This window comes from Mus musculus, chromosome 1, assembly GCF_000001635.26.
Source record: "Mus musculus strain C57BL/6J chromosome 1, GRCm38.p6 C57BL/6J".
NCBI classification, from domain to species: domain Eukaryota; kingdom Metazoa; phylum Chordata; class Mammalia; order Rodentia; family Muridae; genus Mus; species Mus musculus.
Genome location: NC_000067.6, coordinates 156,882,318 through 156,900,171, shown reverse-complemented (window position 1 = coordinate 156,900,171; position 17,854 = coordinate 156,882,318). Strand labels below are relative to the sequence as shown.

At 40.9% G+C, this 17,854-nt stretch overlaps 1 protein-coding gene across 23 annotated transcripts in view; it reads left to right on the top strand.

The window, feature by feature from the left end:
• Positions 1–17,854, top strand: part of Ralgps2 (Ral GEF with PH domain and SH3 binding motif 2) — a 135,685-nt gene that overhangs the window by 39,679 nt on the left and 78,152 nt on the right. For 15 of the 23 annotated variants that reach the window (XR_003947313.1, XR_373625.3, NM_023884.4 and 12 more), the window contains 3 exons: positions 12,142–12,225; positions 12,992–13,081; positions 15,547–15,639. Coding sequence is in view for 21 of the 23 variants with exons in the window: in NM_023884.4 (NP_076373.3) it covers positions 12,142–12,225; positions 12,992–13,081; positions 15,547–15,639 (267 nt within the window). In the remaining 2 variants the exon portion in view is untranslated. Of the gene's footprint in view, positions 1–7,159; positions 7,265–12,141; positions 12,226–12,991; positions 13,082–15,546; positions 15,640–17,854 lie in introns of all 23 variants that reach the window. The other 8 variants (XM_030243663.1, NM_001357391.1, XM_006497033.2 and 5 more) reach the window with 1 other exon arrangement.

The following is a 17,854-nucleotide window of genomic DNA, read 5'->3' as shown; positions in this document are numbered from 1 at the left end:
GAGGTCGCTTCTCTCTCTACCCTCATGTGCCACTTGAACTCAGGGCTAGGATAGGTGGTCCCAATATTGACACTTTAGAGGAGGACCACAAAACACATTTTTCTCACGATAAAAATAGAGACTAATATGACATATCTACCTCCTCACTGTAAGTGCATGTGTGTGTGCGCTCAGGTACATTTATAGTTTATCATTTAAAGGCCTATGTATAATAATCTTGCTTCATTGATGAGCTAATAGTGACACCTATGCTTTATATACAGCTGTCTTAGTTGACTTTGCATTGCTATAACAAAATGCCTGATGCTGGGTAATTTATATAGAGGAGGTTTCTTTAGATACTAGTTCTCAGAGGCTGAAAGTTCAGAACCAGGAGGTATTATTTGTTGGACCTTGAGTCTGCCCCACAGTGTGGCAGGAAAGTAGAAAGGGAAATGGCATGTGCAGCAGAGCCAAGCATGGGTGTCTTTATGACAGCCACTCCTAGAGAGCCACCTCACTCTTGTGTGCGCCTGTGCTATAAGACTTTCCATAAGACTCGGAAAGCTTCCCTCATCTCCCTACATTAGAGACTCAGACAGCACATGTACCTTCAGAGATGCATTCAGGTCACAGCTAAACTATTATAAGAGCTCAGTATTGACAGTAGCCTTAGATTCGGGAAAGACAGGTTTTGCTCTTAGTAAGCAGCAAACTTGATCTTTGTCTCCCAAAGAAAGCCATTTGGTAATTCACGGTTGGGTCTTTGGGAATAGTGTGCATTATCTGTTGTGTTCTATGCGGTCTGTAGTGACCCTGACTGCTGTAATAGCTGAAGTCCAGCACATCTGAGTGTGAACAGGTCATGCTTGTGATTTTTCTTCCCCATGTAGGCTACTCATGGGTTAGTATCTCAAGTTTGCTGCCTATCAAGTGACAGGAGAGCTGGCCGAGTGACCTCCAAGCCCTGTCATTTCCAAAAGTTGTCCTTCTCTAACAATGCAGAGGGGTTAAAAAATAGTTATGGGTTAATAGGAGACAAAGAACTGTGTACTCTATAGATAATGGTAGACAGAGAATGTTGTATTTAAGTGATCAAAGCAAAACACCTTGGAGCATTCATTCCTGTTTTTCCTGAGAAGCCCGTCTGCCGCCTTGATTTCAACAGTCTTCTAAGAATCATTTTCCTTTAGAATAAAATATATTTGCTATTGCTCTTTCGTCTGACTCACATAAGCCATGGACAACTGGTCTCATTTATTTAACTGTATATTATGTAGTAGCCACATTAGACAGTATCAAGGAGTAGGTCAAATCAATGGGTGACTTATTTAACCTCCAGGAGCCAAAATATTTCAGCTTGTAATCAGGATAAAATTTTTATTGAGATATTTTATACTTTCCCCCACGCTAAGTTTTGTGAATTCCAGGTTTACCATTAGATGATGGTATTCTTTTACCTGGAGTAGCCCTCTTTCAGGTGCTGTGAAATGGATGACTTGGAGGTTGGACATGGTACACTAGATTGTTACTTGAAGACATAGACTTCCATTTTAAGAGGATTTTTTTTTTTTAATTTCCCTTGGGACACTGAACAATGCTTTGAACCTTCAAAGTTGATTCCCAGTCCCCCACGTTTTTGAGACAAGGTGTTAGGTAGCCCACACTAGCCTAGAACTCAGTATATGTAGCCAAAGACATAAGCCCGAGAGCTTCTGATAGTTCTTCCTCCACCTCCTAAGTGCTAGAATTTTAGGTGTGCACTACTGCACCCAGTTCTTGATAAATACCCAATTCTCTATCGTCAGCACCTCAATCCAAAGAAGCCATCTTCTCTCCACCAATCACGGCAGCACTCCCTCACTTGATCTGTGTGTACACTGTGCCCAAATACCCAACAGAACCAACTTCCTGGAGGAAAGATCTGGGCTTGTGGTCTGAGAGAGTCCATCCTGGTGGGGAAAGCATGGTGCAGCCGAGCAGTTATTACCTTGTAGGCCATAGAGCAGAGAAAAGAGGGAAGCTGGCACTCAGCTGGCCTCCCCTCATTCAGAGTGGGTCTTCCTTTTAGTTGTCATTGGAGAACCCTCACAGACACCTGGACACGTGCATCCACTCCCTTGGACAGTGCTGGTTACTGTTACAGGAGCTTCTGCTGTGACCCCTGCGGTCTGTCTTCTCAGGTAGCCATGGTAAGCAGAGTTGAAATGTGCTCACGTGGTCTCTGCTCACCACCTCAGTGGTCTCACTTGCTTTGAAGATCTGAAGCAGGATCTGAGTCGCTTCATTGTTTTGCCGCCTTCTTGCTTCTAAGCACATTTTCTACTGTTTTTGGTCTAGCAAAATGACCTCGTTTCAGTCCTTCATCCCTAACTCCCTCTTCCTCCTTGAGTTATCTGGTGGTGTTAGTTAGACTTCCTTGCTTTTCTACAGATTCCCGACATTTTACACGTGTTATCTGACAGAACTGTTTACGTTGTGATGCTGTCAGCATACCTTCAAGTGTCTGTTATGTGTTAGGCACTGCTTTAGTTGCTGGAGACCCAACAGTAAAACGTACACTGAAGTTTGTTCCCCAGATTGCTTGTTTGAGTGAAATGAGTTAGACAGTGTTACATGAACAATACAGAGGAGAGCATAGGGCACAAGGTGTAGTCGTCTTATGTGTTGATGTGATAATCAAGTCTTCACTGAGCAGCACTGTAAGGAGGTGAGACTGCGCACTGTTAGTGTGTTTGGGGAAATGTGTTCTGGTGAGGAACTGGTGAGCAAAGGCTAGTGGATGGCAACCCTGTAAGCTGGATGAAAGGGCTGTGCACGAGAGGACTGGAGTGAGGGCTGGGTGGGTGTGTTACCGTGGAGACTGTTACTCTGATGAAGGTGGTAAGCCTTTGGGGACATTGTTTGCTTTTAATTATGTGTGTGTTTATTAAGTGCCCTCTCCTGACTAACAAACAAGCCCACTCTCCATCCACAGTGGCTTTTTTATCTCTCTTCTTCCTTCACTTTCCACGGCCAATTGCTATGTGCTTTGATGCTGCTGTGAAATCTGCTGCTTCAGTACACGGTTCTAAATACATTCTTTCATTTGTTTATCTTTATTTTTAAAGTAGTGCTGGTTAGCAAACTCATGCCTTGCTCACACTGTGGTACTTCACCCTAGATGCTAAATACATTCCCTCCCCTCCCCTCTCCTCCCCTCCCTCGAAGTTTCCTATCTTCTGTCCCCCCTGCCCCCCCACCCCATATTTTCAAAGGTGAAAAGGTTTGTTTTATTTTAATTCAGTCATGGCAGCAAAGCATGGTAAAGTGGAGACATTTTTGTCAGGGTTGTCCAGAAAGCAGAGAAAGGGAAATGCCAGTACATTATAGTTTTTTTTATAGAAGATTTTTTTTGTTTTTATTTTATGTGTATGTTTTGCCTGCATATGTGTTTCTGCAGCACATGATATGCAGAGGATAGTGCTGGAACTCCTGGTACTTGAAGTCATAAACTATGTGGGTGCTAGAATCCTAGCCAAGGCCTCTGCAAGAGCTATAAATGCTCTTAACCACTTACCTGTCTCCCTAGTCCATTTCATTTCACATACACTTAGGATGACGAGTCAGAAGAGTTGTGGGTTTTGTTTTCTTTTGTTTTTTCAGCTTTGCTGTTCATAAATTGTGCCACTAATGTATTCATCTTTGCCTTTAAAAAGCTGGCTTAACCTGTGGGGAGTGGGGGCTAGTGATGGTGGTGATGGTGGTGGTGGAGGAGGAGGTGATAGTTCCTTGAAACTGCCAAGTCTTTCGAGTAAATCTCAGAAGTGGGTGATTTCAGAACCAGGGGTCAGTTATATGTAGATACAGCCATTGGGAGAGCTGCTGTCAAAGCTACAGCCGTCTTCAGAAGTGGTAACAGCAGAGGGGCCACCATGAGTCAGGTTCTTATGGATTGTAGATTTGTCACCCATACAATGGCAGGAAACTTTGTTTCACTTGTAGTGAATTGAAGCAGTGACTATTAATCACTTCCACCTTCTTAAACAATTTGTAGCCAGTTTTACAAGTCTATTCTTAGTGCTCCATGATTTCTAAAGGTGACATTCCTTCTGTGGACAGAGGCTGTTGTTTTGTTCCCCTCTGCTAGAATATTTTAGGTTTCTTCCCTAACACTGGATCTTCTAATACTGATTAAGGACGAAAAGTTAGCTGGGAGGCTTTGTACAGTCATTAATTTCTAATATTTCCAGCACCGAGCTCTTGTAGAAGTCTCTTGCATACACATGGTGCTGGTCGCTCTGACGTCTCTCTGGATCATGAAGAAAGTTGTTACACATCCATAGGGCCTCGTCTGCGTGCAGTATCTCACGCTGGAGCTCTGACTGATTCTAAAAGTTCTCCATTGCATTCATTACTCTTCTGTTGCTCTGATGAAATTCCATGACCAAGGCAGTATACAGAGGGAGTTTGTCTAGACTTATGGTTCCAGAGGAGTCTGTCACAGAGAGGGGAGCATAGCAGCGGGCGAGGTGTGGCTGGTGGAGTGGGAAGCTGAGGGCTCCTTGTCTTGAACTGCAGGCACAAAGCAGAGAGAGAGCAGGCTAACAAGCCTGTGAGGCTTTTACTCTCAGCACTCTATACTTTCCTCCAGCAAAACCATACTACCTCCCCACCCCCCAGAACACTACCACCAATTGGGAACGGCTGTGGGGGGACATTTATTACTGAAACTACCATATCCATCCTACTGTGTTCATAGGAGTGGGGTAGTTTTGTCTTTTGTGAATTCTCTGATGTTCTGCAAAGCTTGTATTCTTCTGAAGTCATTGCTGCATTTATTGTGCTAGTGGAGTTTCTCTTCAGGGTGAATTTTGTATTTTTCAGTATAGGGTAAGATATGCCAGAAAATTGGCTTAAAATCCAGAAATACTGCCTAGTATTTCCATAGACCTTAATTAAGGGTTGAATTATTTTTGAAATCTGCTTCTTACAAAGTTTCTGTTGCTGTGATAAAACATTATCAAGACCACTTAGGAAAGAAGGGTTTCCTTGGGGCTTACAGTTTCAGAGAGAACCATTACGGTATAAAGCCTGTGGCAGGCCAGCATGGTATTGTTGTTCAGCAGCTGAGAACTCACAGCCTGGCCCACAAATGAAACAGAACACTCACTAGGAAAAGCTGGAGGCCGTTGAAGCCTTAAACCCTTCCATGGTGACACACCTCCAACAAGGCCGCACCTCCCAATTCCTATCGAACAGCCAACTAAGGACCAAGTATTCAAATGCCTTATGGGGACATCTCGTTCAAACCACCATGCAAGGTTCTCATATGTTCTTTTTTTTTTTTTTTTTTTTTTTTCCCTTTTGAGACAGGGTTTCTCTGTGTAGCCCTGGCTGTCCTGGAACTCACTTTGTAGAACAGGCTGGCCTCAAACTCAGAAATCTGCCTGCCTCTGCCTCCCAAGTGTTGGGATTAAAGGCGTGCGCCACCCCCACCCAGCTTTTCATATATTTTTAAAGGACAAGGTCCACCAAAAAATTTTCTAACAAACATTACACTGCGTGAAGAAAATTCTACATTTTAATTCTAAGCAATCACAGAGCAAAACTATTTAGAGTAAGCAGTTCTCTATGTATAGACTTCTCTCCCTGCCGTGCCCAGTAGAGTCCAGTAGCCACAGGCTCAGGAGTCTGAATCTGGAGATCCTAATGAGCTTGGGACATTGTGGATTTTTTCTGTTCTTAGATTAGGTACCTTTGAAAATTGGAAAATTTCAAATGTAAAACACTTCTTGCCTAAGCCTTTCATATAAGACATATAATTGACCTATATAAAATAAGGCACAATCCATTGGTAACACTTCATTGTCACTGTGAATGTAAACTTATTTAAGCCTTTTATAGTAAATTTAATATTTATCATCCAGAGTACTTCATTATGGGGTAATGCTGAATAAGCCTGCAGGTGCATTGTGTTAGGTATTACAAGTGACCTGGAGGTGCTTTAAGGTGTGGTGGAGTAGGCCTGGAGGGATGGATGGCTCAAGGGCTAAGAGCATTGGCTGCTGTTTTGCAGGTCTTGAGTTCAATTCTCAACAACCACATGGTGGGTCACAACCTTCTATAATGTGACCTGATGCCCTCTATGTCTGATGCCTTCTTTTGCCATGCAGACATACGTGCAAATAGAGTACATAAAATAAGTCTTTATAGTGGAGGACTGCATAGGTCATTTACAAATTAATTATTTTTATGATTTTTTTAATTGGCAGGAGATCCTAGAACTAGTCTTCTGTTAGAACTGTCTCAGTTTTATTATTTACTAGGAATGAACATGGCTCATCTGTGTGATTGAGAAACTCTAGAGATTGTGGGAAAATGCTAGCTAAATTGGGGAAATCTTATTAATTAATTATGAATCTTATTAAACATTTTGGAAAAATTTATCCTATGAGACATTTCTTGTACCATGTATAAAAGACTTTCTCTGCAAATATTTTTATGTCTGCCAAAAGGCTATAATGTTAGCAGCATATAAAATTTTTAACAAATATTTTTCTGTTTTAGTAAAAACAATGCATTAAAATGTAAGCAGGTCATGGACTTAGTGAGAGAGTGGAAGCTGTCAAAAGTATGTTAGAATAACATAGGCACTCTGTTAGAAGCACAATGCAGCTGCCTGTCAGTGTGTGTCTGTTGTTCTCATCTTGAGTATCTTAGGACGTCGTAAGGTCAGGTTTCCATTGGGACCAGGGAAGGCAAAGAGGAAAGTTGTTTTGGCATTTGCTTCTATGGAAGCAGAAAATAGCTTCTGTCTTTATCCCTAATCTCATTAGAGGTGGTCATCAGGGAGGAGGGAAGGAAGGCTTGAATACATTAGAGAAGAGGGCCTTACCCTGTTAGGTTGTATAGTTTCAGGGGTTTATTTTTGTTTTTAATAAAAATGCAGACATGATGGAATCCCATCCATGGTGGCGACTTCTGTATAGCCTTATAGTTGGGTACAATGGATGCCCTATCTCTTTCTAGCTTTCACTTTGAACACAGAGCTACCTCACTAACAGTCAGCCTTCTCACAGACACCCTCTGTCCTGTCGCTTCCCTCCCTCAATCTTTAGGATCCCACTGTTTTCTGTCCTCCCTTGGTCTCTGTCTACATGCTGGTCTATATTGGCCTTTTCTCTGCTTCTGTCTATAGGTATCCCTACATCATCACCCTTAGAACAGTCCTTTTAAGAGTGTTGGAACCTACAAGACGTAAGAGAAGCTGTGACTCCTGTGAATTGAGTCATTCTCTCATAGGGTAGGTGGTCATCAGCTGTGGGGTTTGCCCTCCTTGTGCTTCTGAAATAAATGCAACTGGAAATTGATCTTGATAGGTAATGATTCACAGTGAGTCCATGCCTGTTCTGAAATTCATTTTAGCAAAGATTACGATTGTTTTATATATTTGAAGATTGTCTTTCCTGGATGTGCTTAAAATGGCAAGTGAGCATATTAGAGCAAATATTAATGGTTCAGGGCTGAGGTGAGTACTTACACGGCACACCCAGCCGGCCCTGTCTGTTCTTACGCTAGACCCTCCCAAAGGGTTGTTTGAGTGGCTGACTCACTTGAGCTTGGGGTGTTTGTGTGAGATTCATTAGTGCAGGATTCTGTGTGACCAAGGCGTCAGTATAAATAAGACAGAGCAAAAGCATGATACTATAGTGCTATCTGTAGAAAGATCCTAGAGTCTGAAATGAAAAGAGAAAAGACCATTCGGAAGTTTTAAATTCTCTGTTTTGCTCTGAGGAGCTCAGATAATTTTCGTTTGTAAAATGAACCTGACAGTATGTAGATTAAACAAAGAACAATCTAGTGAGTTGTTACCTGCAGAGCAACAACCCTTGCTTTTCTGACCCGGCTTCCCTCAGCCACCAGGTAGCCTTTGGGACATTTCAGGTTGCTTATTCAGAGTAACTACTGGCATGGGAGCCACAAGAACGGTTCTGGAACGTGTTCTTTTGGAAGGAAGGAAGGGATAGAAGAGAAAGAATGGAAGAAAAGAAAAGAAAGAAAACATTTGCAGTTTATTGTGGTGCCTGTTTGTAATCCTAGCACTTGGACAGCTGAGGCAGAGGGATTGTAGTGAGTTCAAGGCCAGTCTGGGCTATATATAGCAAAGTATCATCTCACTTTGTTTTTCAAGTTGATCTGCATTAATGAAGTAAGTTAGGAGATGCTGTCAGAGTCCCTATCTGGGACTCCAGTACTGCCTAAGTGTGTGTGTGTGTGTGGATGGGCCAGTGCACATGGACGGAGGCCACAGGTCAGTGGTAGATAGATGCCCTCCTCTTTGCTCTGCACTTTGTTTTTTGAAGACTTTTTTTTTTTAATGTGTATGGGTGTTTTGTCTGTGCACATGAATATGCAATGCCTATAAAGGCCAGAAGAGGGTGTCCCTGGAACTGTAGTTCCAGAAGCATGTGAGTGCTGGAAACTGAACCCAGGTGCTCTGCAAGATCAGCAAGTTCTATTTTCTGCTGAGCCATCGCTAGCCACTTCATTTTATTATTATTTTTAAATAGGTGCGTCCTGCAGTGCCTGCCTGGGACCTGGGCATTGAACTTGGGTCCTCAGGATAGCAGGGCAAGTAGTTTACCAACCGAACCACCTTCCAGCCATGTGTCCATTCCTCAAGACAAGGGAACTTATTTCCTCACAGAGAAATTCAGGGACTCTTGGGAGGTAAGGTGGAGCCAGGACAAAATTACCTTTCAGTCTAGGCAACTATAAATGCAGGTCGGCATTTAAGAGAAAGTGGTGAGTCCTGGTACAATTCTAGTCTTGTAACCTATTAAGTGGATTTTTTTCCACCTCTTAAATATTGTGGGTGTTTTTTTGTTTTGTTTTGTTTTTTGTTTTTTTGTAACTATAGAACATAGAATGTTGCAGAAAATAGTACAAATATTAAAGATTTATAGAAAATTGCAAAACCTGAACAGAGAAATCTTCCATACCTTTTACCTGTTCTTTGTTTTTTCACTTGCATCTTGACTGTGTAGTACTATATCAAAATAGAAAAGTGATGTTTGTGCCATGCATGCCTGTGTAGTTCTGTGATGTTTTATTATACAAGCAGATCTGTGTTGCCTCATATACTGGAAACAACTCTTCCTTGGCGCCCCCCCCCCCCCCTTCGACCCCTTTTAAGTTACAACTATCTCCCTACCTGCCCCCAACCCCCAACCTGCCTTCCTTGATTATTTTCTTCTGCCTTTTGGAATTTCTGACTACTTCTTTTGACTCTACCTAAGATCCCAGGATTACTCTTTACTTTAATCAGTGGGTTTCCAATTATTTTTTTTTCCCCTGTGGCAGTTTGTTCAGTTTGAAGATCTTACATCTTATTTTTTTGTTTATTGGTGTTGAGAAATGAACCCAGGGCCTCACTCATGTTAGGCATAAGCTCTACCACCAAGCTACATCCCCAGCTGTTCTGTTCTCTTCCTGTGCGCACGCGTGCGTGTGCGTGTGCGTGTGTGTGTGTGTGTGTTGCACTGTACATTCATGCACATGTAGGTATGTGAATGCTACGAGCACTTGTGGAGGTCAGAGAACAACTTGCGGGCTCTTGGACCCTGTGAGAATAAACTCGAGCCAGGGAGCAGACAGATTGACCCACTGAGCCACCCTTCCTCCTTCCCTGATTTGCCCGTCTGTTTTGAGCTTGTGTCTACTGCTCTCTGGGAATGAGCACACACATGGCAGCATCTCTGAGGATCTTTCCTGTCTCGAGAGGATCTCCAGCCTTTCTTATTTCACCGGGTGTAGAATTCTAGAACTTTGAAGTTGTTGCTTTCAGTTCCCTAATAGCATTCTCTCAAGATAATTTGTACTTTAGAAAAAAATGAACATAAGATTTATTTTATTGTTTTAAATCTTGTTTTCTACAGGCCCCTGCTTTTGTAAATTTTTAAAAATTGTTTTGATGCTATGCTTTGGCTTCCCTTCCACATACTTCATGTGTGTACTAAGCTATAGGAGGGTCAATTGTTATCTTTAAGTTCTTGGCAATTTTCTTTAATTGCTACTTTCTTGCATCTCTTAAGGTTTTTGTTGTTTAAATGTTAACACATAAATTCTTACTTAACATCCAATTAGGGTCTTGGTGGATTTTACGAACAGGTGTTGTGTTATTCAGGGTTCTCTAGAGGAACAAAACTGATAGAGTGAATCTATCAGTCTGTCTGTCTATCCATCCATCAATCCATCTATATCTAGAAAGGGCATTTGTCAGACTGACTTACAGGCAGTGGTCCAGCTAGCCCAACAATGGCTGTCTACCAACAGAAATTCCAAGAATCCAGTAGTTGTTCCCATCTGTGAAGCTGGATGTCTCAGCTGGTCTTCAGTCCACACTGGAATCCTAAATAAGTAGGCTCTACTGCCAGTGAAGGAGGGGACTTGCCATCCCGCGTGAGAGCAAACAGGCAAAGAGCAGAAGCTTCCTTCTTCCATGTCCTTTGTATAGAATTAGGTGGTAGTGTACTTTAAGGGACATTGTTTTAGTATCTCAAAAATTAAATAGAATAACCACTGATATTCTCCTAGTTGATATTTACACTACATGATAAAGAAATCAAGGAAAATACACAATTATATGCGCAAATACATTTTGAACAAAATATGGTAGTTATAATAAATTTTCTCATCTATCAAAGACTACTGATGGCATATTTTTCTTTCTCTGATTTCTTTTGTTGCCTACCCAAAGGGTTTTTCTTTTTTTATCATGAGCCCTTTTCTCTGATGGTTTTTGCTATATAGAACCTCTAAGCTAGACCTAAAATTTATAGGCAGAAATTCTCCTTTAAAATCAGATGAATTCAGTTCTACTAGCATACATGCATCAGAACATTTTGAATGGTGGTGTAAACTAGACATATGTATGTGTTTCATTTACATTCAGTATGATATGGAGATAATAATCATAAATTTGAAGCAGCAAGGCAAAAGTGACATTTTTGAGCTCTCTGTACCAGTTGTGTTTATTTCTTTTATATTACAAAGAGTACGTATATTCTGCAGCCTACATTTATAATTAAAAACGATTCAGTTATTTTTATTTTATGTGGATGGGTGTTTTGCCTGAAACCACGTCTGTGTAACACTTGAGTGTGTGGCGCCCACAGAGGCCAGAAGAGGGCATATGATCCCCTGGAATTGGATTTACAGACAGCTGTGAGCCACCATGTAGCTGTTAGTTAGTTAAACCCTGATCTTCCATAAGATCCAGCAAGTGTTCTTAACTGCTAAGCCATCTCTCCAGCCCACAGTGGTTCATTTCAAGTAAAGGGGATTAGTATATATATATATTTAAGTTTCTTTTTCTTTTAATACAAGATCTTGAGGCACTTGAATTCTATTCTTAGACCACTGGAGTGATCAAGAACTTCTTTACTAAACAGGTGTCTGCAAATATCCGAAGTCAACAACTGTCAGATCAAAGAATGAGATGTTTTCAAACAATTAATTGTGGACCTGAGAGTTGGCTCAGTGGGACCGGACTTTGAATCACTAGCACTTACGTGAAAGACCAAACCAGACAGACTGTCTGCAAACCTGAGCACTTGATGGGACATGACTAAAGGGACAGATGGAGCCTGGGTGGCTGGGGATGGCTATGGCCAAGCCAGTCTAGCTAAAATGGGAGTTCCAGGTTCAGTGAGAGACCATCTCAAACATTGAGGTTGAGAGTGACTGAGAAAGCACCTGATGTTGGCCCCTGCCCTATGCATCCACATATCCATAGCAAGCCACAGCACATGCACACATGTACATCACACCGTATACATGTACAAAGGAAGAAAGAACAAGCTACTTGGGTTGTCACTGACTGATTGAATAGGTTGGCAATCAGCAGTATTTATTAAGTGTGATAGGGTATTCAACCAGAGGACACTCTGTCATACTCTGACTATCAAATACAAGTTTGTCTATATTCGTTTAGATAATTTGCATATAATCTAATAAATTTGTTCTAGCTTTTACAGAATAATTAGTATTGTTATGTATTCCTATTGGTTGTTCCAGAAAAGAACATACGCAGTCTTTACTGTTTAAATTCCCCAATGTAAGAAAACTGAGTTGTTTCTTACATGTAATTTATACTTAATTTCTGTTTTAATCTTCTAGGAACTTTCAAGTTGTGGATGGAATAAAAAAGAAAAATATAGTTCTGCACCAAATGCAGTTGCTTTCACAAGAAGATTTAATCACGTGAGTCATACTTGATTGGTGAGGGAGGGTGTGGCTGTCCTTAGTTGTGTATGCACATGTGGAAGGAAGCCAGAGAGTATTGTCTAGTGTCTCCTTGTCATCACCACCAGCCCATCTTGAGACTCTCAGTGAACTCTGAGCATATGGACTGACTGTACTTGCTGACCAATAAGCGTCCAGAATCCTGCTGTCTCTGCAGACCCTTCCACCCCAATCCCAACGCTGTCTTCCCAGCTTTTTACATAATGCTTGAGATGCAAACTTCTTGGGATCAATCTCGGGTTGCCAGCCTCGAAGTTTGGTGGCTTTTTTACCTGCTGAGCCATCTTGTCGGCTTCTGATAAATGGTTTTTAAGTCTGTTTTGCTTTGTTTGCTTAAATTAGGGCTTCATTGAATTCAAAGACATCACAAAACTTTTTACAGTTTATGTGTTTGTGTATACAGGTGTGTTTTGTCTACATGTGCATCTGCACACCAGAAGAGGGCATAAGCTTCCATTACAGATGATTCTGAGCCACCATGTGGATGCTGGGAATTGAACTCAGGTCCTCTGGAAGAGCAGCCAATACTTATAACCTATAAACCATCTCTCCAACGCCATCACAAAACTTTTAAAATGAAATTTTTATTTTTTAATTTCATGATATTTTCTTCTAGTTGTAAGAAAACCATAGTCAAAAATAACTATAGCAAATCTATCAAGAAGAATTTAATGTTAATTTTAGTCTTGGAATTTCTTACCCTTTGGTTAATTTTTATTTTCAGGTAAGCTTTTGGGTTGTAAGAGAGATTCTCCATGCTCAAACACTGAAAATAAGAGCAGAAGTTTTGAGCCACTATATTAAGACTGCTAAGGTAAGTATGACTTGATCTTTAGTTAACCCATTCAGAATTGTTTTAAGTGATTGTTTATTGGTCCTAGAAAATAAGGCCTGTTGAGTACATTGAACGCCTCTTTTCTCTGCCTTTCTCTTTATTCTTGGTCACCCCCCTGCCCCATTTATCTAGTCAAGGGTTAGATTATGGTAAATTACAGTATTTGTCAAATATTAGACTATATTGATGGAGAAAGTCATGTAGTATTCACTTGAAGAATACATAATGCTTTTTCTTACTTGGGTTTTGGTTTGTTTTGTTTTTTTGTTTTTGTTTTTTTTTTTTTCTATTTATTTATTAAATTGTGAAATGAACCACTCAGCTATATAGAAAATAAGACTTTGCAGGCTGGAGAGATGGCTTAGTGGTGAGCAACTGCTGCTCTTGCAGAGGACCCAGGTTTACTTCCCAGCACACAGTTGGTGACATGATGGCTCCTTCTGCCTTGCACGAGCACCAGGCACTCAAGTGGTCCATGGGCACACATATATGGAAAACACTTATATACATAAAATAAAAGCGCATGAATCTTAACAAAAGACTTTAAGACCTTGAACTTGTGTTTTCCAACCTCTAACTCCCAGGACTAAGATTATGGGTGTGAACCACAGGCCTCTCCTCGAGTCTAGTTTAAAAGAATAGCACATACGACGCTAGCAGGAACACTGAGTAGTTGTTGAGAGGCATAGATAATAAACAGAGTTGGAGAAAGCAGCATGGTTTTCAAGGATAATCTGGGTTTCAGAGGGAGGAACAGAAGATTGCACAGGGAGACAGTAAGATCAACTTGTAATGACTCGAAATTCATGAGTGTTGATGGATCCAGAATTCATCATTGTTTGTTATGCGTGGAATAGTCAGGTCTTCCCTGACCTGTGAGTTGAGAGGTGGGAGAGTAAAGCAGAGAAGCTCTGCTTATGATTTAAGTTGGACTTCTTCCTATATTTTCCCTGAGCACAGGAAACAATCTTATTCTAACATTCTGTGGCACTAGGTGGCAGGACTAGCCTTCCTCATATATAAGATTTTACAGACATGTTAGAGGAATTTTTAAAAGCATTCTTTGTAAGATGTTAGGTAAGTATTAGTTTTTAACTAAAGAAAGTAATGGCTTTCCCCATAGATTCTGAGTTGTTTTTTTCCCCCATTTATTTGTATGTTTTTGTCCATACAGACTACAATTTTTCTTACCAAATGATTTCTCTCCAGACTCTCTGACCTATATTTGACAGCCTTTGCTTTTATTGCAAGCCCCAATGCCCTGTTTTCCTTATTACTATTAAATCATATTCTGACACTGTGTCTTTTGTGTTCAGTTTGTAATAAAGGCTCACGTAGGTCGTACCCTTTAATATCTGTTATAGTCAGTATTCTCTAGTGAGAGAACCAACAGCACTCTGTACAAACAGTGTATAGTGAGTCACATACAAAATGCAAAACAAGATTTAGGAAATCAGATCCAAGTATTGATGGGACTGGCAAGTCTGGAAACATTATGGCATGACAAGCCGCAAACTCAGGCAGGAGCAGAGGCGGAAGGTGCCATTTCTTCTTTTCCTTCTAGGTCCTCTGCATGTTTAGGCATCCATCAAGTCTAGCATGGCACTTAGTCTCCAGTAAATGTTTAATATACATTCCTTTAGTGACTAGTTCCTCCGCTGGATTATAGAATCCTGTGTGAAGGTTTATCTCCTGTTGCATGTGTATTGTTTTGTTTCAGTTTGCTCTTTTTGGTTTTTCAATTAAGTGCTCACTATGGGGCTTACCTGGTTGCTTGAGAAAACTGTAAAATGACTAATTTTTAGATACCACTTTTAGGGTAGAAACTATTATGTGGTATGACAAAAATAAAATTTTGAGAAACTAACAGCAAATGTAAAGTGGGTTTCTTGGGAAATAGTAGAACTTACTGTTTGTGTTTGTATACTATAAGAACAACATCCCATAATGTCAAGGGTCTTGAACATGAGGAAGCAGGAAATGGAGGCTGCACTAAAGACAGCAGGTTTGAACTCTAGCCCTGGGATAATAGGAGCACCGGGCAAGAAACCAAACCAAGTAGACCCTTTCTTATGACTTGGACCACAAAATAGATGACCAGTCATAAATCATTGCAAGGATACTCACCAGAACCAAGTGCATGGCCGTTACAGTCATGCCAGTTAACCTTGAGAGCAAGCCATAACTTCAGCTTTGTGAATATATTACCCATTTAGAGTTGGGTTTATTCCCACAGCTTGGGTGAAAGTGCCAGGGTAGAACATGAACATTATATTATAGGCCAAAAATAATTTACTGGGTATCCTAGAAGACAGTTTCCAAAAGTGACAGTAACAATAATAAATAGTTATTCTATCCACTGCCTAAATTGTGCTAATCTGTATTTCCCTGCAGTCATTTTCTTAAAAAAACAATCCTCTTCCCCCTTTTTCTTAAATCTTCAGAAACTATATGAACTTAACAACCTTCACGCACTTATGGCTGTGGTTTCTGGCTTACAGAGTGCGCCGATTTTCCGGTTGACTAAGACGTGGGCGGTGAGTAACTCTGCCTAGTTTAATGAAGCATAGACTTTTGTGCGAAGTAGAAATATTATTTGTTTCTTTTGTAAGTCTTAGACAAATATAATAGATAAGAATTCTTAAATTGTCTTGCACTTTGTTCTTTGAAACCAACATTTAAGACTTTTAAAACATTGCACTGAGCTTTTGAGGGAATGTTGAGGGCAGTGCTTATTTTGCTCTTCAGAGAATCATTTTCATACCTTGTTGATAATATCACATGTAATACTTACCTGATAATTAGAATTTAATTGTGTACAGATTATACTTCTTGTAAATCTGAAAATCTAAATCATGACCTTTAAAGTTCTTTTATTAATTTTGACTCCATTATTTTTTAGCCATAAATCTTGAGTATAGAAAAATCTCATGATAAACATGCTACTTTCTGTTACAACAGCCACCATATTAGGTTCTGTTACTTTGACAAAAGCAAAGTATGATTTTTGGCATGATCAGTATTTGTATCTCTGAGTAGAATGATACCATACTCAATCTTTCTAGGTTATCTCTTCCCCTTTTCTTTCTTTTATTTCTTATTTTGAAACTACGGCCTCGTTTAAGGTATCTTGCTAAGTCACCCAAAGTTGCTTTCAAGTTGGGGACTTCCTTTCTTGGCCAGTCAAGTAGCTGGAGTTATAAGCCTGATATACTAGCCTCTATGAAGGGGTGTGTGCGCGTACACACACACACAGTCTTTTTTTATAGCCCAAGCTAGCTTTAAAGTCATGGTTCTGCCTCAGCCTCACAAGTACTAGGATTACAGGTGGACCATATACCGTGCTGAAAATATTACTATATATTTTTTAAAAGATTAATGTCTTTTTGTTTTTCAAGACAGGGTTTCTCTGTGTAGCCCTGGATTTTCTGGAATTCACTCTGTAGACCAGGCTGGCCTGGAACTCAGAGATCCACCCGTCTCTGCCTTTTGCTAGGATTAAAGGCGTGCACCGACTTGCTAGGCAGATTAGTACGTCTTAATGGTCTTGTGCTAAAGACATTATTTACTCTATAAACTCAGTTATTCATTTTTGTCTTTTAAGACAGTGTCTTTCTATGTAGCCCAGACTGGCCTTGGATGTGTGTGATCCTCTTGCCTTGGCCCTTTGTGCACTAGGATTCTAGGTGAATTATTACTATACCCAGAAAAAGCTTTTTTTTTAAAACTATCATTGTGTGTGTGCACATACTTTTTTTTGCACGTTTATGTGTTAATGTGTGTGCATTAGAAACAAAGGATATCCTCTGAGTGTTATTATTGAGAAGCTATCTACCTTCTTTTTCTGAGATAAGAATGCTCATTAACCTGGAACTCAATCAATTAGTCTATGTAGGCTAGCCCTTGAGCTCCAGGGATTCTTTTGTCTCCACTTTCACCTTCCCACCTCCCTACCTCTCACCTTCCACCTCCCCACCTCTCATCTCCCCACATCCTCACCTCTTACCTTCCACCTCCCCACTTCCCACCTCTTACCTTCCACCCCTCACCTCCCCACCTCTCAGGACTGGGATTACTCAATTTAGGGCCTGTGCATTCAGTGCAAGTTCTTTACTTGGTGTCTAAAGATAGGTTTTACATAAAAGGTAGTTTTTATATTGAAAAGTATTAGTGTGGAAGAGCTTACAATCATTATTTTTCTATTATAAACATCCGAAGAAAGGATTTTTCTACCTTAAAAATTCTTTTTAATTATGACGGTCTCATACTTTAAAATCTGAATTCCACGGATGGGGTGGAAATGACTGCTAGTACACAGTCAAGAGTTCTGTCTTGCTCCGCCATCTTCCTTCTGAGCCCATTAGAGACTGCTAAGGGCTCTAGAGTGCTCTCCAAGCAGGACCTTGGGATCCCCTTGGGATCACTGGTAAGTGGAATGCAACATCAGCTCCAAAGAATTGCGGAGGGTCTTGTGCCAGCAGAAACAGGGACAAAGGAACCCCGCCTGACCAGAGGCTGGGATCCATTCAGGTCGGGGCCAGCCCCGCCATCTTCTGCATGAACCCCCTAGCACACCCAGGACCTCCTGAACACCTGAGAGCACGTTGGCATTGGCGATAGAAGCAACAGAGCTTCTTGGTCAGGGTCCCGACGGGCCTTCATCCTCAGCCAGGAGGCGGAGCTGAGACCCAGACCCCTGGGCACATTCCTTGTCAGAGGAGAGTCGGTCTACAGGGAGGATTCTGACCCTAG